This window comes from Rhea pennata, chromosome 4 (genome assembly GCF_028389875.1).
Source record: "Rhea pennata isolate bPtePen1 chromosome 4, bPtePen1.pri, whole genome shotgun sequence".
Classification (NCBI taxonomy): Eukaryota; Metazoa; Chordata; class Aves; order Rheiformes; family Rheidae; genus Rhea; species Rhea pennata.
In genome coordinates, this window is record NC_084666.1 from 25431103 (window position 1) to 25458133 (window position 27031).

General features: G+C 35.4%; 2 protein-coding genes across 18 annotated transcripts in view; one reads left to right on the plus strand and one right to left on the minus strand.

Annotated features, from left to right (window-relative positions):
* Positions 1-2415: 2415 nt before the first annotated feature.
* NSUN7 (NOP2/Sun RNA methyltransferase family member 7) lies at positions 2416-19434 on the plus strand. The gene is made up of 11 exons (XM_062574517.1): positions 2416-2728; positions 3094-3152; positions 6256-6383; positions 7598-7750; positions 9003-9186; positions 10352-10562; positions 11144-11287; positions 12055-12156; positions 12679-12796; positions 17150-17267; positions 18805-19434. Exons 1-11 carry the CDS (start codon positions 2416-2418, stop codon positions 19432-19434), a joined length of 2160 nt encoding a protein of 719 aa, XP_062430501.1.
* A 2246-nt stretch (positions 19435-21680) lies between these two features.
* The window catches only part of APBB2 (amyloid beta precursor protein binding family B member 2), a 185121-nt gene continuing 179770 nt past the window's right edge, over positions 21681-27031 (minus strand). For all 17 annotated transcript variants that reach the window (XM_062575478.1, XM_062575490.1, XM_062575492.1 and 14 more), the window contains 2 exons: positions 26521-26700; positions 21681-25911 (listed from right to left, as the gene is read on the minus strand). In XM_062575478.1, the coding sequence (XP_062431462.1) occupies positions 25744-25911; positions 26521-26700 (348 nt within the window). In that variant the 3' untranslated portion in view covers positions 21681-25743. The remainder of the gene's footprint in view (positions 25912-26520; positions 26701-27031) is intronic.

Genomic DNA, 27031 nt, shown 5'->3' on the forward strand with positions numbered 1-27031 from the left:
TTTCAAATATTGAGCCCACCAGAGCAGCCAAGAGCTTTACTCAGTCACTGAAAAAAAGGAAAAATAGTGTTCCTGTGCTGTGAGCTTTTCCAAGCTGCTTGTTTTGCACTGCCCTGCTGGAAGGCAATGCAGTTTAGTTTAGTTGCTTGCTTACTGTTGGGTGGTTGCTGTGTTCCCACTCTGCTGTTGGAAACCTGTAGCTACTTATCTTTATTGCTATTGTTTGTACTTGGATAACAGTAATTTGTTATGGGAGTCTATCTGCTTCTGTCATACAGATATTCTCAGAAGAGAGATTTTTAGATCATTTCGTACAGATGATGAACATGCAATAAATATCCCCTTGTATTGGTGTTACGCATAAAACTGCGGTGCTAACGATGAGCTGTCCTGATCTCTGACATCAGCTTTAGTGGATTATGGTTTGGAAGCTGAACTGAGGAGATACTTCCCTGTCCTGTGCGCTTTCACAAACAATATTGTCCTGAGATAGGCGTTCATTGTTCATGGCAAAAACTCCAGGTGCCCCTTGAGGAACAGCCAGACAGCAGTAACTGTTCGTTAAATTTTAGTAATGGGTACCTTTAATTCTCTTTTTCTGCGTACTCCATTATTACTCTAGCTTGTGATTCTGGTCAAGAAAAACAATGTAAGCAGGATAGTGTGGAAGTTTATTGGCAAGAACTTTGGAAGCCTTCATTGCAACAGCATATTATGTTATAGATGAGGCAGCTGTGCAGTCAGCCACTTCAGGTATATATGTGTTTTTAACACTGAATCAGTGTGTTGAGAGTGTTTGGAGAGATGCTGGGTTTGTTTCCAGTTCAGTTTGGTTTAGCATTTATAGGACTCACAAATATTATAAAAAAAAATGTTTTTTTTTTCTTTTTCTATCCTCACATTCTTCCTTCTTCTTTGTTCAGGGATGTCTTTAGGGATTTATTGCAGTAGGTGCCCAGTATCACAACAAATTCATCTTTCATCTGAAGATTTTCTTAACTAATGGGAAAGAGTATTTCTGAAATTTGAAAACCATTCTCTGTTTTAGGAAAATGATGTTCTGCTTGGGACTTGAGATTTTCTGTTTGTTCGTTTGTTTTTTTTTTTTTCCTCAACTGAGTAATCTACTTGAGGTTCAGCTCGTTCCTTCCATAGGCAAGTGCGGGGTCTTTTGTATATCCTCTAACTCTTCCCAGCTCATCTTCATGTTAAAGTCCTAGACTCATTAATACATCAAGCTTCGTATTCTCTGCTTGGCACAGAGTTCAGTATTCTAAGCTGTGATAAGCAGTATTGCAGCCATGAGTCAGTGTATACAGCAGAGGACTGTCATCTCATCTCTATTAAGATGACATTTATATTTGGGGAAAGTGTGCTCGTCACGTCATCTTAATTGCAGCGTATCTGGCAGATCTGCATACTGCCTTGGCAAAGAATTCACAACTATCAGGAACTCTAAAGGTCTTGAAAGTGCTACTATCACAAAAAATACCTGACTTCCTACATGTTCTAAAAATATTTTGTGTTTAATTGGAGAAAAGGTTTGAGTTCTAAGTCCTCGTGATTTAGGTGGAACTTAAGTGACTGTTTTGGATTCAGCAAACAATGATACATTTACATGTGCTCCTTGATTTAAGGACTGCTTTTTTTTTTTTTTTTTTTTTTTTTTTTTCCTTGAATCCTTGTTCAGCCTCTGGGGAAGGTTATTTTTTCCTTTATTTATTGTTTTTCTCTATCTTTTAGGTAAGTTGTGTAGAAAAATTGAGAAACACACCTGGGCTCATGCAGAGTTGGGTAGTATCTTCAGAGACCATTAGAATAGATTTCTAGTATTTAAAATCCTGGTGGTTAGGTAATATTCATTTAATGTATTAATATTCAGGTGACCTCTACTATCTGTTTTTAGGAGCAGATGTGCAGTTCAGTGGACAAGCATGTGGAATTCATTGCAACTCTTTTCAAGATGGTTCCTATTTGGAAGAAACAGTATCTGCTTTGAAATTTCTCTAGTATCTTTTTAAAGGAGATTTCATAGTAAGAAATATTACCATCTGCAATAATGTTTCTTATTAAATACAAAGAATAAAATCTTTCTATATAATTTCAACAGGAGCACTTACTGTAAAATACTGAGCTCTTTGAACCAATAAGCAGTCTTTTCCTATGTGCATTAATGAAAATAACTAATGTAACAAAGCTATCACAAGTATGTCTCTATGTAAAGATAGAGTTAACCAAATATATGTGTATCTGCAGGATTAGAACCTTAAAAAGAAAATCAGTTCTTTTGAAAAACCTGAAAATGAAGGGAAAGGTGTATTATAGTGAAAGAAAATTTCATAATTCAATACCAACTTTGTTTTTACAGAGGCAACAGGATTGTGACTTGCGGTTACACTGTCAACAGCTGGAAAAATGCCAAGTTATAAAAGTAACTTCGTGTCCTTAGATGAGGATGTTACAAATGACATTTCAGACCTGAGTGAAATGAAAATTTCAGATGAAAAAGGATCTACTGAAAAGAGCACAATGACTTTGATTGAGAGGAATGGCTATCATGACTCAATATACATAAACGCAGCTAAGATTTTTCAAGGCATTCATAACAAAAAAACTCAGGATAGAATATTGGTGCGGTATGGTAATGACTCAGCATCTCCCATACTAACTTTTAAAGATGAGTATTCCCAGCGTGTGTCTTACGAACTGGCTTTCAGTGCTCTAAAATGTAAGTAGAGAAATTTCCAAGAATTGTCAACAGAAATGATGTAGCAGAGACGATACGTAAAAACCAAGTGTTTGCTTCTGCTTGGCAGCAGACGTTTGGGGAACTTTTTGTTAGACTGCTAGTTACTATTAGTATATTAGTAGCCCTCAAATATTTAAATATATCTACGAGTTGTCAGTGTTTTATGGAGTCAAACACTTGAAAACTGTACCTTTTCATGTAAAGGGGTTATACTCAGTACTGTTACTGTTTGTGATTGAGTTTGGACTTATTTGAACTTTCAGCTTTTACTGCTTTATAAGTTTCTATTTCTTTCTTAGACTTTTGTAGATTTCGTAGTATAACTTGTAATTATTCTTTTGCAGATCAAGATCTTCTTGAAAAAATACTGTTAGATAGCTGTGTTTACCCATGTCAGTCAATAGTAAGTAAATATTTTGATGAGGAAATAAATCATTGATACATTTAGAATCTTTTCTGAGGATTTTGAGACATTCTTCATTTGTTATTTTAAACTACATGTAAGCCTTTGTTCAATTTGGTCTTTCCTTGAAATACTAGATTTATCATTTCAAAACATGAATAAGCATTGAGTTCCAAGTTCATTCAACCAAATGGTCTTATGAAATAGCTATTTGTGAAAATAGCCATATATGCTACCTCTGGGCTTTTTTAAAGATTTACCACTTTGAAAAGCCAAAATAATGCTGAAAAAGGTTTTAATTAAGAATTCTGAAAACATCTAGATTTTATCAGATGTTCTTAATATTGAAGAAAAGCTATCAGTAATCATTGAAGGTAGCATATTGATAGGTTCCCTATCAAGAAATGGGAGGCTGTTTATGAGCATCTCTTGGTTGGAACCAGTGACTTTTCCAGTCAACATCTGGAAGGCTAATTAAAAGAATAGGGCGGTTAAAAGGGTTGAAAACCTGGCAGGACTTTATTCATAGAGGGCTTCCCTGATAAGCACCTATTCTCGTCCTAACGTGAGTATTTCAACATCTATTCCTACACTGAAGTAGTCAGGAAGGGTATTACAACTTAGAGGAATGAGAGTTGTCTGATTAGAATTAAGAATCAAGCTTCTGACTTGAGGCTGAAAGTTTAAACCTAATATTTCTGCTTTACTTTCTATTTTAATATCACTGAAAGCAAGAAAAAACAAGCTTCCTATTTCGCTATTTTACCACAGGTTGGAGGTGTTCAAATGTCAGATCTAGGTAGCTAGATGCAGAATGATGGAGTTTAATGGATTCACCAAAAGAACTAAGCAATATATTTGGTCTTATTTTTGTTTGGATGTATGCCTCCATGCTTTTGGGAAGAATACAACACCTGATTACTTATGTCTGGAATATGCATGAAAATTTGACAGGACAGGTTTCTGGTATCTAGGCTATGTTTATAATATTTTAATGTAAAGTTATCAGCAGCTATAATGCCTGTAATTTCATGTAGAAGGTGGGGATTTAGTTCAGAAAATATAAGCTTCCACATATTCAATGGATGTTGTTAAATAAGTAAGATTAAGTCTGATAATTACACAGGACTGAAATCACAAGCTGTTAATTTCATACTAAGTTGTCTGAAGACTGATGTCTAAGCTTCAGTGGCTACATGAAATGGGCACTGTCGCAGCATATTGAGTTGCATCAGAATTCACAAAGGTACTTCTGTAATAGCATTCAGATTTACCAGACATGGATTTTTAGTCAGCCACCTGATGTCATGCTGGTTGCTGCAACTGAGCTGGAAGACTGAGAGAGGATTTGCAACAAGTAGAGTCTTGAACGTGGAACTGCCTAAGGTAGCCAGTAAAAATCCTAGCAAGTATCACTGCCTGTGGTAGAGCTTCTTGCTCTTTGCTACCTCAGAATGGAGGCCTACATGAGCTTGGGGTTCACAACCTGGAAGCTTCCCATAGTTTTCAGTCTGTGTGCAGACAGTTAATTTACTATGTCTATTAAAAAGAAGTTCAAGAAGACTGAAATACTGCCAACCTTTAAAGTTCGTTGTCTAAACAATTGATTTCCAAGATACTAGATAGCTTGTCTGTGAGATTTTTTGGTGTTTTTTGTTCCCTGCTGCTGGGAATTAGAATTCAAACAAAGAAACAAGGAGAACAGCCATAATGCTGCCTGCAGTGTATTTTTTGCTCAGTGATGTTGCCCGTGACCCAGGAAAAAAAAAGTGTCAAGGAATAGAATATTACAGATTATGTTGCTTGTTCAGCAAGTCTTGACACCTGGGTTCTGCACACTTGTTACAAGGTGGTTTGAACTCATGTTTTTCTGCTTCCCAGGAGAGTATCCTAAACAATGCTTCAGGCAAGGGTCCTTTTCTCCTTTTCCTCTCAAGTTTGGTGCTCCCTGTTGAATGAAATGTGGAGTCTTGCCCAAGTTTTAGTGAATACAAGAGCAACTGTGCTCCCACTTTTAGAGGTCAGGATATTTGAAGAAACATGGGGGAGGCTTTTGGGTTCTTGCTTCGTTTCTCTTGTTTTTACATTAAATGACAGTTTGAATAAAATAAAGAATGGTACACTGTGCTTTTCTTTCTAGCTGTGTACCCTTGTCAGTGGACAAAATGAGTCATGCTCTCTTTCTGTACCTGGGAGCTGGAAAACATGGAGTGAACCCCATCAGGCAAAAGAGAGCATTGAATTCGTGTTCCATTTCCTGGGCAAACTCTCTTGCATATGAATATTGTACTTTCACTAGCAACAGAAAGACCAACTGAGTCATACTTACATACTTCCCTATCTTGACATGAAAAGAAAATCTAGAGGTGGTATAGTGTACTGTTCAGTCCAGTTTAGTCATCAGTGCCTCTGAAAATTACAAGATGAATTTAAAGATGCTATTTGTGGAGATTCATGTGTGTATGTAAATGATCTAACACTAATGATTTTCAGCTTGTTTTTTGTAAGGAAATGATAATTTCTTGGTCACATTTTATGTTCAGTTGTACATCCCTAATAGCTTTAACTTTCTAGCTGATTTCAGTTATATTTGCCAGAAAGTAAGAGTTTTCAAGAGTGTAAGAGCTGTAAAAATTTTATGAGAAGATATAGAGGAGAATAACAAATGCAAAGAAGGAGATGCTGCCCTGCTGGGCAGCATCTAGCACCTGGCCCCCCTAAGAAGGAGATGCTGCATATATGCAACCATTAGAGATGGTAAAGAGAACCAATTAAGCTTAGCTTTTCATGGAACTAATTTATGCAGACAAAATAACTTCAAAGTTTAAATTTTGATAATGTTAAAATTTTAGATGCATTATATTATCTGTAGAAATAAAAGGTATTTTTAGTATTGATAAACTAAATAACTCTAAAAATATGTATTAGTTTTTAAAAAATTCACAAATGCTCTCATAACAAACTGCTTTCCTATTCTTACGAATACGGTTTCACTGGGGTTTCCATGCCTTTTATATGAGAGACTACTCTTGATATGAATCTTTCTGTAGGAACAAGGCAAGCTTTATGTCATATTCTCTATCCAGTTATTTTCCTATTACAGCCGGATGAATTAACCAGCTTACTTGTTGTGATGCTTTATGACCTACAAGACCGAAAGTTTCAAGCTCGAGAGATTGTTGATGAAGAACCTGTAGCAGAAGTTCAGAAAATAGAGCATTATCTCTACAGGTATACATGCTGACTATTTATTTATTTATATGTATTAGCAGAATACAGATTTGCCTAGACAATTCTTTTTTTAAAATTGTGCATGTTACAGGTATCTTTCATCTTGAAATTTTGTTCATTTGTGGGTTTTGTTTTTATTTTTAATGAGAGCCTGGTTTGAGGGGAAGGTTTCATATTCCTATAATTAAGAAAAATATAGCCAAGATGTTTAAGAAGCCATCTTTATATTGTGGATTGTTTTGCTGGAAAAAAGGTATCTTATTTCTGCTTTCTTGAAACTTTTTTCATACCATTCTATTAAAGAAGAAATAAAGTATTCACTAAACATAAATATGAGTGTAATAAAGCTAAGAGCAAAAGGGTCATGGAATGAAATCATGTCTTTTTATTTAACAATACTGCTATTATGGACTATGGGACTTTGTCATTGTAAGTAACTAGAACAAAAAATGACTATGTAAAATAAACATTTTAAGTAATGTAGAAGTAATTCTTTCATCAGTCTGTTGATGAAATCAGCAGGCATTTGTTGGACAAAATTGTCTTGCTGTTGGAGTTAGAATAACCCAGAAAGTTCATGGATAGCATCAGTGCTGTGTATTTCTGAAGGGCAGTAAGTAATACACCTTGACAACTGAAATAGCACATGAGCAATTTTTATTTGCTTTGAAGTCTCATTTATCAAAATTATGTGTAAAGCTTGTGGGAAGAAAGGACTGGGGATATTTTCTCTGACGTTTTCACAGAATAATAAAACAACCCTGACTCCTAGTTGCCATAACACTTCTTTTTGTTGTCTGTACATATTAAGAGGTCAGCCTTCTTCAGTGTTTGTTTTTTATTTATTTGTATACATACCTAAAACACACAGACACTTACACACTCACATGAAAACATAATTGTGTTTTGGGTTTTTCCTGAGCCTTCTGAGAAAATAGATGCATTCAGAAACTAATTCCAAGTTAGTGCAGGTGTGACCTGTCATAATTTCAGTCATGTATATATTTAATAGTCTCAGTTGTGTACCTTGTAACTGTGGGTTGTTTGGGGTAGAACGTGTCTTGTAACTATGCATTTTCTGTAAGAGCTTGCAAAGGGAGGCCTTGCTTTTGTTTTTTGCCTCTAGATGAGGTAAATAGTAATATAAATGTTGCATGATAATAGCTGGTTTACTCAGCTGCAAAGCTGAGTAAACTTATGACTCTGTATTGTAGTTTTAAGACCAAATTGGCAGCTGCACTAGCAAGATGTCGAATCAAACATGATGCTCTTTCAATTGAGTACATTCTACCAGAAACCATACGGAAGCAGGAACAAAGAGCTTCTGCCTTACCTTTGTATGCTTGGATAAATACATTTAAAATCAGGTAAGTAACTTAAAAATAACACTAAAATATTTAAGCTTTTACCTATAAAGCCATATAGTATACTACAGATTTGTTTTAGAACTCCCAGTAATTTCAGTTTCTTATAAGAAATGCTGTTTAATGCAGTGACATTGTTCTTTGTGGTTTTTGTAGATTGCAGTAATAGTCAAAAACAGTTAGCTGTGTGTAATGTGAAAGAGTGTTTCTTACTACTCCTTTTCTTTGTGTGAGTCTTTCACACAGCTACTAGGGAAATCTGTTAGAAAAAACAGCATGGATAAATAAACTTCCTTTTTTTTTAAAAAAAAGGAAAAAAAAACTTCTTAAAAGTAGATGTATTACTGTAAGATGTATTTATGTAAACCATAAAATTGACCAAGGATGTTAAGAAAGTTAGAGTACTTGATACTTATTCTCTAAGGGTAGTGTAAACTTCAAATAAAAACACATTTTTTTTAATCCTTACATATAGTGTATTAATATATACATAACACTAGTGTTTTCAGTTCTGTGATAATCTTGTATGGTTTGTATATTAGTTATCTTGTTACTCATTTTGTCGTATAGGTTATTCATTTTTATTTTGTTATCAAGATTTTTTTTTAATACTTTTGTATTGAAACAATGTTCTGTGCTTAGATTATAGAGCAGGTGTCTTAATTTTCTGGTTAAAATTTTGCAACCCTTAAATAAGATTGAGTACATTAGTTGACTGAAAGTTGCTTTGTTGACCCTGTGTTTGATATAAACTTATGTCACTGTCTAAAACTACATTTCAACAAAAAACTCTTGCTGTATATAACTTCAGAACTCTTCAATATTTGAATTACAAACCTCATCATTTATACTTTTATTATCTTTGCACAATGATTATTTCAGAGCTCAGTCATTAAATTCACTGGCAAGCTGGGCTACGTTGAAAGCAATCGAAAGAACTATTCCAGCAGTAAATTTGCTACAAGGTGACCTAAGTATGTGGGCATTTACATTCTAATGCTTTGAAGCATTTTCTGGACACACATTATTCTTTTTTTTCATTTATTTTATCATTTACTAACTTAAGTATTTCGAACTAGAACTTAGATACCTAAAATAGAGTGATTCTCCATTCTGCATTAGGCAGTACATTTCTTTTTTTTTTTTTAAAAAAAAACATTTGCATTTATATAAAAAGGGCAAAAATCCAGATGTTCAACATGTATCTTACTGCTCAAGTGATGTGTATTTAGTAGTCAGAGTTGTATGTTAACAGCCTTCAAGATGTTTTCTGTAATTTGAAGAAGAAAGGATTCACAAGAGTTGAATCTGTGTCAGACTTCAACCATTATACTTACTGTATGGACCAACATTGCCATGATGTATTGGTTTTTCCTTCCTCTCTTAAAGAAGAACTGCTTAATTTAGATCTTTTTGCAGATTACAAGCTCTTACTACAGGTGAGTTGATGGCAGCCTTGAGTGAGGTATCTTAATATGATCTGCAGACTATAACAATGCTTTGTGCCACTTTCCTATTAATCAGTCAGGCAAGAAAACATTCTGAAAAATTCCTACTTTTTTTTTTTAATAGGCAGAAGTCTGGAAATTGATTTCCATATTAAATTCAACATGCAAATGTTAATGCTTAGAATTGATAGCCGCAATTAATAAGATGTTTTGAATATAAATTCTAAAATGGTTGAAATATATATCAATATGCCTCTCTTCTGAAAATGTGAGGAAAATTTCAGTATAAATTTTTACATCACTGCAATTTAGTAGATAATGACATGTTAATATATCTTCCTCTGCAATTGCGTATTTGTGATGGAATAATGATGCTTTTAATACTTTATGCAGTTTATTTCCTAAGTCTCCTCCGTTAAACCTACTGGTCTTTTTCACGTCTGGGCATTAATAGCTCCTCTAGGAAGGTTATCCGGAGATTTCTTTTGTAGAGCACAGCTGGTTTGAAGTAACCCTGAAATGACACTCTGCTGGAAATTCTGAAGTGTCTAATGATTTTTGAGTGCATGGCATTTATGTGTGCAACCATTTTGAAGAGCATTTTCACCCAATGTTAACCACTTTCTGGAAATTTTAGCCTCAAAACTTAGTACCAAAGGCACAAATTAATTCAGAGTATCTCTTTTCAATGTGTATTTTGAATAGATGATCCACAGAAAAGAACTCTACATGACAGCCCATAGGTCATGGGAAAAAATTTCAAATATTACTGTTTAAGAATCCTCAAAGTGAGGAAGCAGAACCCTGAAAATTGCCATTCCTGTCTGGAGGGATAAGGGAGCATTTGAATGATGTGATTGGTATACACACATAAATGTTTCTGTTTAGGGAGTTGATACAGACTTACATTTCTTTTCACTTACAGATTTTATCTTTTCTAGGGTATTAGATTTAGAATTAAGTTTAGTGAGTTTGACTTAATAAGATGTTTATTTTTACATCTTTTTAATTTTTTTTTTGCCAGCTATCCATGATTACTTTTTCTCTTCTTCTCTTTCCCATTCATTCTGAAAAAAAAAATGAAATACTTTTCCTAATTTGGAAAATGATATCACTTAGTTGGTCAACTTTAATTTTTTATATCATTAATTTACAGGATAAGTCTCGCAGCCTTGCTGTACATTCTGTACATGCTCTATTGAAAACAGATGATGATGTTGTAGTGGCTCACATGGGTTCCCGTCTGACCATTGCTCATATGTCAGTGCTGACAAATCACAGCATGTCCAGAATTTTTGTTTGTGGTGTAAAATCTCCAGCAAAAGAGGCTGAACTGAGGAACTTGTTCAGGCACGTGGGATGTAAAAGTACGTGTTAAGCAGTTAGTATGCGTAGTGTAATATAGATGTTTGGGATATCTATGACAGAATTCTATCACAATTCAGAGATTCCTTGTTTGAATATTTGGGGAGGGCAGGAACAACCTACTTTTTGTCACAAAGTGAACTGAGAACTCTTTAGCTAAACAGTCAAGTTAATCAAAGGTTGCAAATTAAACATGTCACAGATGCAGGCCCCTGAAATGTTGGGGTAAGTCTTCCATGGAAGTAGTTACTGTGTTGCTGCTGGTGTGTGGGAACCTTAGGGTCCCTGTGTTTGGTGTCTTGGCTATTGCTTTCGGTTTGTTTTTTAGCCATTTCTGAGAGTGCTAATCCAAAATCCATGCAGTTTTGTGACTTCTCAGAGGACACAAGGTTCTGGGATCCCATTAGCAGTCTTTTCAGTGGAGGATGCTCTGTTTGAAATCAGTGGGACTTCCTCTAGCAGATCTGGGCCTAACAGGCTCGATGGAAGTTTGTGTAACACCACTGTGTGTCAACTTTGAATTATGCAGGCTTGCTTATATTTGGAGCTGTTGAGTTCCCCCCCCCCCTTTTTTTTTCTCCAGATATTCAGTTGTTACAAGAAGACTTTACTGAGATTGGACCAACAGACCAGAGACTGCAAAAGGCAAAAGTTATTCTGCTGCTGCCACAATGCTCTGGAGTGGGTGTTGGCAATCCGATAGAATTTATTTTAAACGAACACGGAGGTAAATTTTGCTATGATAAGCTAGTTCATGCTTTGTGGAAGAGATAGTATTCAAGTCTTGTGACCTGGACACAGCATCCGGTTCGGTAAATTGTACTGGTTCATTAAAAAACTTGTTTTAAAATTTTAATGTTAACTACTGTAACAACATATATTTATTAAATAACTTGCATGGTTCTGCATGAGTAATATTTTGTAGTAGAAACTACAAAAGGGAATAATGTATAATCAGTTACACAGATTTTTTCCACAAAATGTGAGCAAGAACATAATTGGCCTGGTTTAAGATAATCAGGAAAAAAACCAAAATCTGTTTGGGTGGCACTCAAGAAAACATTTCATAAAGGCAATTTCAAGTCAGTAGTTTATGAAGTTTAAGAGTGATTTTGGGGAGCAGGCTATAGGTAGCCTTTCTTTTAAAGAAAAAAGACTATAGGCTGAACAATGGTATCTTGGAATAAATTGAATATTGGAATATAATTTTCAGTTGATTACATTTCTTTATTGATTGTTTATATAATTTAAGTATTTACTGTATGATTTCATAAATATAAATAAGAGGCAGTAGTAATTACAAATAAACTTGACAGGGAAAGAATAATCATTTTAGGCATTCCTTGATATGGTAATTCATAAAATCTACCTTCTCACTGCACCAGTAATAATCAAGTTTGTTACCAAAGCATTTTCTGTAAGCAACTGAATTTTAAGATACTAACTGAAGTTGTATTAAGAAGTGTGTTTAAATTTACAACTCTTTGTATTTAGATGTAGAATTGCTTAGAGACCTTTTCCAAGGATCTGTATCTGAGGATAAACTCAATATTCTTGCTGAGAAGCAGCTTAAAGAATTGATGCATGCCATGAAATGTAAGTGTACTCATGCTCAGGTGTATGGAAAGATATTGTACTATCAATTCCATTGTACTATCACCAGTTTTATGCTGTGAAAAAAAATATACTCTATAGGTTAACAGTAAAGTATGTATCCAAAATCCCTATGGCCTAGTAGTCACCAGCCGTCAACATGGTAATCTTCAGGCTTTTTGCAGAGGACTAGCCTACTGGTTTAGTCATTCTCTGATATGGAAAAGTTGTAGTCTGACTCCATTTTCACTGATCTTCATCCTTTCACCTTCTCCCCCCTCCTTTAGTAGATGTGTGAAAACGGAGTGGCTGCAACCCTGAATTTGTGCTGAAATCTGCAAATATTTGAAAAGATTTTAATTGTTAAGAAATATTGGAGAGCGGATACTTCTGTATGTAGGAGAGTATATTTTATTGGTAAAAATGACACCCAAGCATATTTTTATGCTGTTTTCAGCCCATACTAAATCACTTTGTGTGTTTTAAGATTTTTAAGAGTGAAAAATATTTTTTTCATTTCTGTAGTTAACAAAGTACAAGCTATTGTTTACTGCACTTCTTCAGTTTACCCAGAAGAAAATGAACTAGTAGTGAACAAAGCACTGGAATCTAGAGTGGAAGGAAGTAAAGTACAACCATATAGGTAAGGAATGAGCAGTTTTATCTATGCAAGAACATCAAGAATAACAAAAGTTGTTATTTCCAAGATTTTTTTTCTCTTCTTGCTAATGTTCATTAGCTAGGCATTTATTAGCATTTACTACAGCTTTTTATTGTGTATTTGTGAATGGATTTATCCTGAACACAAGGCTCTTTCTGATCTCCGGTTCCACACTCCGCTGGGAGCCTGTCCTTAAGAGGAAGGAAAAATAACTGTAATTATAATTCAAGCTGGGATGGCTTTATGTAGCTGATAAGTGCCTACCACCTCAAAATCTGGTTAGGTCAGTCTCCTTCAGGTGCTGCATTTGGTGTTTGGTATCACAGACAGGCAATGTAAAGATAGTGCAGTCCCGGAATAGCATAGCTGCCCAGGTAAAAGGCAGTTTCAGGTTTTTTTCTTCTGAAAAACAAATCCAAACAGTCTGCTTTTACTTTATATTCAGCTGAACATAGTATTTTAAACTTCACCAACTTTTCAGATTTGAAGTTAATGTGGCATCAGATGCTCTTTCATATAACTCAGTCTATCTTTTTGCTGGATGTAAAGGTGGTTAATTTATGTAACATAGTTTTGAGCTTGTATTCACATATATGGTTGATATGTTCATTGTCTGGAGGGCTGAGTCCTTCCTCCTTAACTCAGGGTGGAAGTAAGAAAATCTTCAATAGAAATAAATTCTGCCTCCTACTTCTGCTTTGTCTGCAATAGGGGAAATGTAATCTATGGCATGTCTTGAATGAAAGATAAGAATAATGAATTTTGTATAGAAAAAAATAAAATGCAATAATTAAAAGTTTACCCAAACTGAGGAAGCAAACCCAGTGCCACAACCTGTTTGCTACAATAAATTTCATATCTTCCTGCAATGAAAAAGATGAGACCAGCTGATGTAAGTTGTACATTGAATCCCAAAGTTATTTGTGGTGTGGCTTCTCCAGGAAACAACTCTAAACAGAAGGGACGTTAAAGAAAACAGCTTTTATTATTCCAGGAAGTTAGCAAAAATACAATACTTTTGTTATGCTTTTATAAGTGGACATACTTCAAATTGTGGCATAATTCTTATCCTAGAATTATCTGTCTTGTATTAGATGAACATTTAAAATAGCTTCCTGCTGCCTGTCGTTCGTTTGATTATATGAGAGTACTAAGGAGTATCCTCTTTGTTTTTTCATATAATCTTTTTGTTCCCATCTGAACCAAAGGTAAGAGGAAAGCACCACTGATGATAGGGAATAACATAGTGGTAAGCTTCTGATACAGAACTAATGCTTTCACACTGGCAGTAGTTTTAAAAGAGAATGAAGCTAGTTTAAGATAAAATAGAGACTAGAAGCCAGGGGACTTGCTATTATGCTCTCAGCTTCTAACCTAGAATAACTGGTTCCAAAGGAAAAAGAAATCCAGTTTTAAAGTACAAGAATAATGTAGAAGAATAAAATCCTCTGCTGCAGGATTGCTAGTCCCTGCATTCAGATTAATGACTTCTTTAAGAGGACAGACTAAAATAAGAGAACGTCCAATGTAATCATGATAATTCTATCTGAAAATATATGTATATAAAAATAAAAATGGAAAATTACACAGTACTCAGTTTTAAAGTTGCCTCCAATGAAAAATGTGATGAAACAGTTGGTCCTTGCTTGTACATAGATAAAATAGTTTATTATAGGAGGCAGGTTGAGAGAGCGTATGTTGCCGAAAGCGTAGGAGAATAATAGTGTATGTATGTCTAGATGGAATGTTATCTTCAATTGGATTAATAACCAGGCCATTCTGAGCAAAGTCACTGTGTTGATGCTTTCAAAAACAACCCCAATGTGTCATTCATTGCCTTTAAATTTATTAGGTTTAAAATGGCAAATGCTAACTATGGCCAAACCTAAAAAAAAAAGGGGGGGGGGATGAGTTATGCATTATGGTAAGATTCAGTAAAGCATAATGCACCTTTCTTGGAAATAAAAAAGAGCAGTCTGCCAGAAGTTTTGTGCTAACTGCAATACAATCAAGGCAAGTCTTGCCAATGACACAGTGCTAGTCCAGAAGTGTTTGTGGACTCCTACTGTAGCCTGGGTTTTCCTTTGGGATTTGAAATTCTGTGAAGTCTGCCATGCAGTAACAGTTGTGCTGAGGTCAAGACATTGAGGGAAATGAGCGAGACCTTGAAACGTAGTATCTCTGAGTTATTTGGCCACAGATCGTGCATAAATTCATCATTTATGTAATAGCATTTATATAAAAACATTCTAAAGAGGTTTCTTAGGAGCTATGATTTCTTTTTTTCAGAAAAATCCTTTCCCTCCCACCCCCAAAATCCTCCACAAAAGGTTTACCTGAAAGATGAAATAAACCATTTTCTGTCGTTTGCAGGAATATCATGAAACTTGTCATACCACTAAATTATTATTTTTATTTTTAAACAAAAGGCAATTTCAGCTGGTAAGAAAGGGAAGAGAAAGATGCCATTATGATTTTGCAGACCTAAGACAGTGTGTGATTGAAGACTGATTAAACTTTAAGAAAATGCCAATGCCAGAATCGGTTCTAGCTTCATTGACATGCCCGTCTTCAATGTTTTTGTGCATAGTTCTTGCTGTAGTAAAGCTGCTGGTAACTAGTTTAAACAGAGCAGTAATACACCACTATAAATAAAATATATGGTGGGATTATGCTTCTCCAAGATGAAAGATCAAGCCTGTTAGGCTACATGTATTACTCATGACCATTCCTTGTGCTTTTTCCTTAGACTTATTCAAGTAATATGTTTGACTAAAGGAATGCAGGATAGAATGAAAAATTGTTACAGAATTCCTAGCCTTCCTCATGATTTTGAGAGGGACAGGTTAGGGTAACAGAACATCCTGTGTGATTATCGTAGAGCTGCTTACTATTAATTGCCTCTTCCAAGAAAATTGAGGGCTTTCAGGAAACTACTAGGCCACCTAGGCTTATCCTGTGAATTACATCCATTGGGATTATTCTGTGTTGCCAGAATAGTGCTGAACCAAGTAAGGTTGTGTTGGAGCTTGAGAGCCATACAGCTAGTCTTAAGGCTACAAAATTGCAAAGGTGATTTTTCAAACATGTACCCCCTTTCTGAGCTGAGTTTGTTCTAAGCATAGGTCAAGCAGTTTATAGCGATGGATTTATCTTGCGTAAAGGTACACGTTTTGAACAGATGCATGTAGTGGGGATGCCAAACCACTTACGCATTTCCCTTTGGCCTAATCAAATTGAAGTTAATTAATTTCAGCATCGATTTTCAGGGTTACCCCATCCATTAAAGAGAGTCCTGGTACCATTACTCTGTATGCATAGGTCAGAGTAAAGGTTATGACACTTCTTTTGGGGTTAGATAACTAGATTTAAAAGCAAAAATCTCCTATGATATGCCATAGAGCCTAGAGTTAAGTAATGCTGGGGGGATGTGTGCCTTATATTCCAAGGGGCATATATATAAAAAAAAATCCAGATTACAGTGAAAACATGGGAACAAAACACTGTTGCAGACTTTCCTTAGATAGGGACTATCTGGCCAAAGTAGGATATTGATTACAAACCCTGAATATGTGTCTCCGTAATCGTCTTTGAACAAAGCTCTGTCTTGAGAGGATCACTGCATCATTGACTAGAGGTTGTGCCTCTGAAGTCAACAGCAATGTGGGAAGAACATGGGTTATAAATTTCATTAGGACCTTTTATCATCTTTCTGTCCTGCAACAGCTTTGTACCAGTTTCATGGCCTTATGAACCAACCTTTCTAATTAACACAAATTGTCATGTCCTTGTGGCCTGTTTATAACAGCTAGGGTAACACTGGAATACAGGGAGACCATCAGAAAAGGTTATTTCTTTCTTCCTCATTCATCCATTTCAAAACTGTAATTTGAGAATTGACGCAATTGGATGTTGATTACTACAAGTAGAGAAGTGTTTTTAATCTAAGATTTTCAGCTTAGATATTTATTAAGAGCATTATACTTATTAATTTAAAATCAGCATCTTTACAATTGCTGTCTAGTGCTCACAGTATTCTGAGACCATTTCCCCAACTTCATGGATAATTTGATACTCCAGTAATTGTAGACCTCAGAAAGAGTATAGCTGTTAATTATGTTCATACAGATTTATTACCTGGTGAGTGGTTAATATATATTCTAAAAAAAACGAATCCATGATTTTTCTTGAGTTACTGTTTTTTTAAATGAAGATAGATTATGTAAAACTGTAATTGAAAGACATTACACTTGGAAATTACTGTTAATATAGCCTTGTTTATTTACTTCCATATCTCCAAATATTCTGTTCTGGTCATTTGTTTACTTTCTACAGGCTTGTTCCACCTGTTTTTCCTATTTGCTCCAATTCGAAGGTTTCAACTGAATTTTTTTTCAAAATGGAACCATCAGAAATTTCCAATTGCTGCTTTTTAGCTATTCTAGAAAGAGAGGTAAGATGAGAAACTCACCACTTGAAAATACTTCAAAAAAACCCGATATTGCCATTTTCCACTAATGAAAATATGAAATGGATTCTTTTTTTTCTAAATTTCCTGACTTTTCTTTAGTTGTTGGAATCTGACCAAAGAATAGGTGAGCCATGGAGCAATTTTTCTAGAGGTAGCTGCAGTAGAAATCTACAACTTCTGGAGTGTTATGCTAAACATAACTTTGCAACATGTACCTTTTATTTTGGATCAGTTTGTGGTCAGAGCAGTTTTGATCTAGGCATATGAAGTTCCTTCTAAAACTAAGGCATTTGTAAAAAAATCTCACTTGAGAAGTGGTTGGGCTGCTGAATAAATGGAAAGTCTTGGCATGATTCCTGAGGAAGGGTTTTAAAGGCAGAGTTTTTACATCTCTGAGCATCTGCATTTTCCTCTTGCGCCTGAGAAAAGCAGGATTTCTTCAGCAAATGAGGAAGGAGCGAGCCAATAAGAATTTCATTGAAAAGTAAAGATATGAAATCCTATTTGGTAATTTGTACAACTTTCTGTCATCCTGAGTTCACAGTGCTTGAAAGAAGTCTGCATCTTGGAGGGTGGGGGAATTAGAAGGAAAAGATTTTATTCGCATAGAAGAATGAGAAGTACAAAAGCTTTTAAATTGTCTATTATTGACCTGCTTTCAATGTGGAGTATTATTTTTAACCTGACTTCCTCAGTTAGCAAGCTTCAGTTAATCACATGGTGGGCATCTGTCTACCATAATCTTTCTTTCCTTCCAGAAAAAGAAACAATTTTGTTTCAGGTAGTTCATTTGAATCATTCTTTTAGTCAAATTCTGCTGCACGGAACTAATTACTTCTAATTGCACCAGTGGCCAAATTTTAGATAACTCTGGAAATACACATTTTTTCGTGAGTCACAGTACTAAGATACATAGGTTAAACTGAAGTTTCTGTTTTTCAAATACCTGCCTGTCGTCTTGGCTAGCTGTAAAGAATTTTTTCCCCATTGTTTGTTTTTACATATCTGGATATTGACCTGGTTCCTTGTTGATTTAGTTTGAGAGGTCCTTGCTTATTTATTATGAACAAGGATTTTCATTATCATGAAAGTTACTCTCAGTTAATGTTTTTGGTAATATTTCTATATTTTACTATTTATATATATATAAAAATAACATTATAGATGGTATGTATGTTCTATGTATGTATGTGCTATTACAGATGCTGGATATGTTACAGAGCAAGTCAGTCTGGGGGAACTAAACCGTACAAAGTCCAGAATTCTTTTTCCCCTCTCTTAGCCAGCAGAGGGCAAAGTCTCTGAAGAGTAAATGCTCAGATACTACTTTACGTAACAGTAATGTTCTTGATTTCTTGAATAAGCAGGTTTTCTAGCATTTAGTTTTTTTAGCATTTATTATGTGGTTTATGTAGTTCTGTTAGATTCTGCAGTACTTTCCATGTGAAATAAATTCTAAGGAATCTGATTAACAGTTCATGGTTGTGGCTTAGATCTGTTTTTGATTTGGAATTTTCAGAAAGATTCTTCTGAAAATTTGTCTGTTAAAGATATTTTGGCTCGTGCTGCAGCAAAGGGACTATTAGATGGAATTGTTGTAGAAAAATCAAAGAAAGAAGAGAAAAAGAAAAAGAAACTGAAAATGACACAACATGCAAATAATATTAGAGGTAACGGTGTAGAGACAAAGAATGAAGAGTTCCTTCACCATGAAGCTGTATCTAATATTCCTGCTGAAGATTCAGTATCTAAAGCAGTAAGTAACACAGACCAAAAGCCTTTGAACAAAACAAACAGTTATGGTCAGCTGAAGAAAGCTACCACCAACCCAGTCTCAGACTCAGCCCTTCCTAAAGTTCTGAAGCGCACATCTAATTTGTCATCTATCAGCAAGGTCTATGAAAGACAGCCACTTACTAGAAAGGCCCGTGCAGGAGACAGAATGGTTGTATTGAAGCCTGTGGAAATTGTTTTGCCTCCAGTGATAGTACCATACTTAAGTTCCCAAGGAAACAGATGCAAGCTGCCAGCCCATCATTGCTGGCATGACTGGATTGGAGCAAAGAGTTTTAGTGGGGGCCTGTTTCCACCACCTCTATCTAGAGCAGTCAAACCAAATGTGGTTAAGCAACCTCGACCATGGCTGTAAGAATCTTCAAATGGTGCCCTTACCTTTATAGAAAAGGTAAATATTTCTCTCTCTCTCTCTCTCTCTCTGTATAAATACATATATATATATTCATTTTTACAGTTAGATTACACTATATACGCAGGATAACCGTGCTTGTGGGAAACATATATTGTGGGATATTTTGCAGAATAGCCACGTTAATCATTTTAAACAATAATTACATTTTAAAAAGTGAAGCAGCTCAGCTACATAAGGTTGGTAGACCAGTGGGGGAATAAGGTCAAAAAAGTACATAGCTACTTGCTGTACGCTTTAAAATGACAAGTTAAAACACTTTTTCCCCCCCATAACCTGCATAGTTGTATAAGAATACTCAATTTCAAATGGATTTTTTTAAAGTGAGACTGATTAATGAAATGGCTATTCCTGAAATTCAGAGTATGCCAGATCATCTTTGTTTCTAAAATGATATGTGAATTTTCATATGGGCAACTGGCTAAGTACACTGAAGCACATATATAGGCTTTCTGATATTTACCCCTTTGTTTCTGCTCAAATGTACTCAGAAAATGTGAACACTAAAACTAGACATGCATTCTGATGCTAAAAATACTGAATTGTCATAATAACGTAATGTCTGAATATGTCATGGCTCATAACTGCTTTTCAGCAACATTCTTAATTCCAAGCTGTTCTTAGCTGAAGAGATCTACTACTGTCAAGCAAAATAAATTTTGTGTTTTTTTAAAAAATACCGTTACCACTGTTCGTCTGAGTAGAGCCTGAACACATCGTAGTTTGTCTGTCTTTGGAAACAGCTTTGGGCTTCTAACCTGTTCCCTGTTTCTAACAAAGATAAAATAATTTGAATGGCTATATTTGTCTTAAAATCTGAGCAGAGGATAAAAGGGTCTGATTAAATGTGGACAACAATAAGAAGAAAAACGTCAAAAATGACAGAATGACTCTACAAGGTATCTTAAGAATTGTTTTGGGGTTGTATGGTTGCAGAAATGAAACAAAGAGAACTTAGCAGGAAAAGAAGGGCAAAGGTAGCTGTGGCCCAAAGTTTTTTTTCTGCAGAATCTTTTAAGGTATTTGATAAAAGTATACTCAACATCTAAGCAAACATGCCTAATATCAGCAAGATGGTAAGGAATTTTAATCTCTTTGATACATAGCTGAGACTGGATTTAGACCCATCCAGAGAAAATATTTTAGTATCTTTTCACCCCTCACCCATACCAGTCAATGTAGCTTCATCAGCACTACATTAGAAGAAAAGATGTGAATGACAGTATGGTTATCAGTGTAGACAGCTGCCTGTAGTTCATCAGATAAATATCAGTGCTTCACTGAATCAGTGAAAATTTCTTTTAATATTTTAATCTGAGTCAGCTGTCCAAAATATCACTCACCTTCTGTGAGTAACCCATGCTCCTTAACTTCCAAGAAAAGGACAAACTTCTCTGCACCTGTTCTTGAACAAATGGTAAGGATATAGTCTAGACCTGTGTGCTTGCAATATATAGAACTGAAAAAAGGGATTTTATTTCAAAACTGTCTTGGAGGAGGAAAGAGTCCACATATTAAGAGACAAGGAAGGGAAAGTAAGGCAATTATTATTTGTTTTTTGAAAAAAAAACGCTTATAAGAAACTTAAAGAGTCTGAAGTTAGAGAAGTGAACGTTTAAAATTATTTATCAAAACTAATGTCATTCATTTATTAAAAGTATCGGAAGTGACTTCTAAATGAACATACATTTCTCTGCTGACAGAAGTGCAGGGCTACTTATGTATATACATCATAATGTACCACAGTTGGCCTGAACCTTTTTTCAGGAGTTTCACTCTTTGAAATATTAGAGAGGCTAAGCCATTTACAATTTTGACACTTAGCCAAGAATAGCAAAGAGCTGGTGGTGAAGTTTTTGATCCTGTAGGTCATCAGCTTAATTTGTAGGCAATCAGTATGACATAGTGGCAACATCTGGGACTGGCTTGAGATGGTTGCAGGTAGAAGCCTGAGTGCTCAAAAACATTTTTTTATTATGAATTTGTACAGTAAAAACTGTTACTCATATAGCTTTTTTTTTTTTCTTTAAACTGACAACTGTTAATTGAGCTTTCCAGATACAGAAATGTCCATTGTACTGGTATTGCTTCTGAACAATCAGTATGTCTTTCCCTCCCCTCAAGCACTTTTTAAATGACAAAAGAAATAATTTCCCAGTTTCATGGATCAGTAACAATTGAGACAATCATTTTATGCAGCTAAATTTATTCTCAGAACAGATTACATGTAAATGTGTAGAGTGGTCAACAGCAGGGAAAATTGTCTTTTTCGGTGTCTGTCAGGTACTTTATTTAACACTGAGCTCTGCTGATAAACAATGGGTGTTTTTCCTTCTTTCTTACTGTTGTTAAAATAAATCAAACCTACTATTGCTGACTGTACAGCACAGGTCTTAGCAATGTATTACACAATTAACCTGCCCAAGAAAGGAGTAATGGTGTTAATGGTAATGCTGTAAAGGCTGAGCCCCTATTAGCTGTGGAAATAAGAAAAGTTCTGTTTCCCACACATGATTTACTAAAAATTCATAAATCATTTAATAAAAGATCTAAAAATGCTTGATAAAAGAAAAGCGATGTAGAACTCTTAGTAAATGACACAGAACTGGCATAAACCATTAGTTATTCCACCACTTTTCTTTCTCTGTCACAAAAGGGCGTACTATTTGGATAGGTACAGGCAGTTCTGCACACAAAGTTTATCATTAAGAATTCGTTTTATTGTAAGTAGAATCAATGCCCTTTCATGCAATTCTTGTTATTCCTATTTAACCAACTGGTAGGTGGCCTGTATAGGCTTACGCTTCCCACACCCTCTTTCTCTCCTTTAAATGAAATAGTAAGTGGCTTAAATAAAACCTACAGTTAACACTGCAGATTTCAAAAGAAAGGCTTCTTCTGTAGTCACTGACTGTGACTATAAATCCCCTTGCAAGGGAGTATATTAATGACATGACTGACATGTGATTCTTATCTCTAACTTACTACTTGCATTGAAAAAAATTAAGAAATTAGCTTTACATGATTTTTCTACAGACTTCAATAAAAATGTTACTACAAATAATTACAAAGCCCACCTTTTTTTTTAGGCAACCTATAGTACACAGAGTGAAGACTTTTGCAAGATCATGTCCAGAAAAGACAAATACATCAACATAATAATGCAGGATATTTCAGTAAAAATAGAATAAATAAAATAAAAATATTTTAAGCTGTATTTAACAGGTTAATTTAAAATATGACATCAGACATACAAGGCATAGTGAACATGGCTGTCTGCCTACAGAATCACTACGTATTATAAAAAAATGCATAGATAACTGAAGGGTCACTATAATGTTAATTAAAAAACACTGGCAGTTGCTCCAACACACATACTCCATACATACTTTTTTTTGGCCATGGTAAGAGTGCCTTAACATACTGTTTAAAAAAGGATAACTGGCTTTGCAATATTAGGCTCCAATTCTGCAAAAAAAACCCCAGCTGGGTGTGTATTTAATCTTTTGGAGAATAAGGAGCTCTACTGAAGCAAAAGGGCCGCTCACGTTCTGATCTTTAAGCACACTACTTACTTACTTAAATATCTGCAAAATCAAAACATTTTGGTAGCAGGCACAAAACTCTTAAAACATACATTGGCAAGTAACCTACAGCTTTCCAAATACCTTTCTCAGTGCTTCCCAGTTGAACACTTCAATAGTGATGCCCAACTAGATGTTCATAGCCAGGATGACACACACTGAAAAAAAACCTTTTTTCTTTTTTTCCTTTTTTTTTTTAACTGCTGTTTATGAAGTGTTTAGTTTAAATATAGAGTCTGTGTTTCTGTCTGGGAGAATCAGCACTATATGGATGCAACTACAGAACTGAATTCTACTATTTAAAATTCATTGTTGTAGGACAGCTGCAAATCCAAATCCTGGAGTTTTCAGACTGAACTTTAAATAAAGACAAGACCAAATAATTTGCTGTAATTTAAAGTCAAAGTTCAATAATTCAGTAGGATGATGATAGGAACCTTTTATCTCTTAACTTCATGATCCTACTTGAAGACATACTCAGTTACCATCTGATGACTTTTGGTAGCCATCATGATAGGAATCATTATTCCTAGCAGGCTTCAGTGGGAGCTCCCAGAAACTAGAGAACCAGAATGAGCAAGTATGGAAGCTGCTGCTTCCATGCTTTGGCATCTTGCTTAATGGTCAGTTTAAACCAGTGCTGCTGCTTGAAGGGGTGATTTTCCTCACCTCCAGCTATGTGCTCTCCATGCCTGCCTTGTATCAACAGTCATCTGCATGGCCAAGCAGCAAACTGGGTGAAATTCACAGGCCTGCCCCATTTCTCTGTTCGAGCTTATTCACATTAAGCCTATCATCGATCTGATTTATCCTCCAACTACTGTATAAGCAATAGAGCTGGTGCAAAGGAGGAAGTGGGAATGTGAGGCTTGAGAGGCGAAAGATTGTTTCACTGCCTGAGGTGCAGAATCTCTGTCCTAGAAGAGATTTCGAGATCAGTGGAGGATCAGCTCTTCAGACAGTATTACAGAGGGCTAATTTTAATTACACTAGTTGCATAGCTAGCCTACCCTGGCACTTGCTCATACATCAGGCTGAGTTTATTTTAGTAATTTTCCTATATTTTCAATGCAGAAATCTCTTGAATCATCGTTGCTTTCCCATTGTATTCATAACTTGCCTTCTCCAGGGATTGCTACTGATTTTTTTTTTTGTTAAATAATAAGGAAAAAAAAAAAGAGATAGTGTAGCAGTCCCTTGCATATTAAAGTAGAAAAGAGTTCTTGCCATAGCGGCCTTGAAAATGTTCTTTTAAAATTACAGTATTACCAAGTTTGCAGACTTGGGAGACAGTTATATTTGGAAAATATATATAAATGGAGGCACTGCATTATTAACATCAGTTAAAAACATTTTTAATATTCCCTTTTCACAATTTGTATGAAACTGCAGGTCTAAACAGAAGACGGCAAGGGCAGAAACTAAAAATGTGTAACTGCATTTGAAAATTAGTGTGAGGTACAATCTTAAGGGGCAATACTGTGCTTACTTTGGCAGAATTTGCAGTAGTGTGGATCTGTGCGACTACATGAAGCCTTTGGAGCAAAAGCACTGCAATCAGGTTGCACCATCTGAAGCACTATAACCTATTAGAAAATTCTTTCATTATTTTGTCACAGAGCATTAAAAGAAATTCATAGAATGTGGTAAAAAACAAGACATGATTGTTCTTTTTATGGCATGTTAAGTATTCAGCAACAAACTGAGGGGAAGGGAAAATTGTGCAAACAGACGCTGAAGCGAACATTTGATCAAACACTTATATGGGAGAAGTATGTAACATTTTAGTCTTTAGGAGTTTTGACACAGTAAAATGACTGACTAGTTTTTTCTTCTGGTTGGTATGAGCCTTCTGGGAAGCAAACTCTATTTTTGATCCCTTAATAAAGACTTGGGAGAATAACAGTCAACATGTACATTTGTATGGTTAAACATGAAAGGCTTCAGCCAATCCCCCTGAATTCAGTTACTCGAAACACTTCTAGATTCTTCAGCATTGGTTAGATATTAAACATGATCCTTCTCTAATAATGTAATAACAGCCGATGAGGTGACACCATGGTTCAGAAGCACATCAGGGATTGCTGTTAAAGTGATCGCTAGACGGATGCCGACAATTTAAAACTAACAGGTGTAGTTTTGCAAAAAAAAACCCTCAAACAACAACAAAACCTCCCCAGTATTTAAACTACAGTAATCCAATTGTAGCTAACACTTGGTACCTACTCCAGTGTTGAGAACAGAGCAAAGTGCTGTAGGGTTTAAGATTGATTCGCGACAAATCCAGCTCAAGACAGTGAAAACTATCAACTTAGGCATCATTCACTCCAAGGACTTTAGCATGAGTTCACTAGGAGGGACGTGGCCATATTCTTTGTGTGTGAATTTAGGTAATGTTCATGTATTTACAGTCAGAAACAGACCTTCCATTGCTCATGATGTAACTCACTGACAGCAAAAAAAATTATTCATGCTTCTTTTCATATCACACGACGGTGGCAAGAATGAGAGAACATGCTTGTCTAACATTGTTTTGATATAGATAAATTCTCTGGAGACAAAGCGTCAGCAATTTAAAATGGAAGGCCGGACATCATCAGTTCATTTTCTTTAGTGTAGTTACTGTTATCTTCAGTTAAATGTTACGAGAATCTTCTCTTTTATGCAGCTACGGCATCTCCGAGATGGAGCGTTTCTGTTTCAAAGTGTCAATGAGGGACAACACTCCTCTTTTTACATTAGTTGTAACTCTTCTAGTCACCGAATCTGCAGGAGGTGGGGGTGGTCGAACTTTCTGTGAAGGAGGTCTGGCTACTAAGCACTTCTGATACCGTAACTGCAACAAAGCAAAAAGCATTCTGCAATCCTTACTGTATCCAGTACCTTCAGAGCATTTTAAATACATTTTAATGCTTTTCAGGAAATATATGCAAACCTCCATTTTGACAATGGCAAACAGCCCTACTGAAATTAATGAGACATTGCTCTGTTAAGCTGTGGGCAAAAGCTCTTCATTGGCACGTGACGCAGAAACTACATCACAGGAACAACCCTTTGAAAAATGAAAAATAAGTTTTTTGGATTCAGCTATTCATGAACAGTGACTGCTTTGTCACTGGGTTATATAACATGGCTTTGAGCAAAATGTTTCTCCAGCATTAGATAACTTGAATTCAACAAAAGATTCATGACATACACAGATCTTGTAGTGGTAAGAAGGTAAGATCGTTAAAGGAACATTGTTCACTAAATTGATGTTTCAAATTTTAAAATGTTCATTTTTAATCTATTAAGTATATAGAATCCCATTTACTAGTTTTATCTTTTCTTACTTTCTTTATCTGTCTCAGGTAATTAATGTAATTGCAAATTTGGAAAAGATTTTTACTTACTGAGGTAGTGACAGAACTAAGTACTACAGGTGTCTTTGAAGAAGATCACTTACCATACAAGCAGCCTGAACAGCTTCTGATACATTGCCTGCATTTGGTTCACACCAAAAAACATGGCACTCAAAATGCTGGTTTCCTGTATCCATAATGAAGGCAAATGTGTGGACATCCTTGCCTACTCCCATAAAGGACAGGAACCGGACACGACATTCCACCACGATGTCCTCTTCATTCTGGTTGTGGAATCAAATGATTCTTCATTACTACTAGATATTCTGTAGAACTTTACTTTCAAATTTAAGTTGATTAAATGGGAGGAACACTGATGCAGTAGTGTGGAATTTCTTTTAATCTGCATATACTGAGTGTGCTAAGGCCTGACTGGATCTCTTCTCCTACAATATTACCAGAGGACCAAGGCCTTGAGCATTAGCACTGAATATACTGTGCATTTTATTAGATACTGCTTATTTAAAACTGATACTGCAATTCTATAAAGAAATACATGGTTATCACGACTGCAAAGAGTACTCCTCTGTAACTGGTATGTGGAGATGTTGCTTT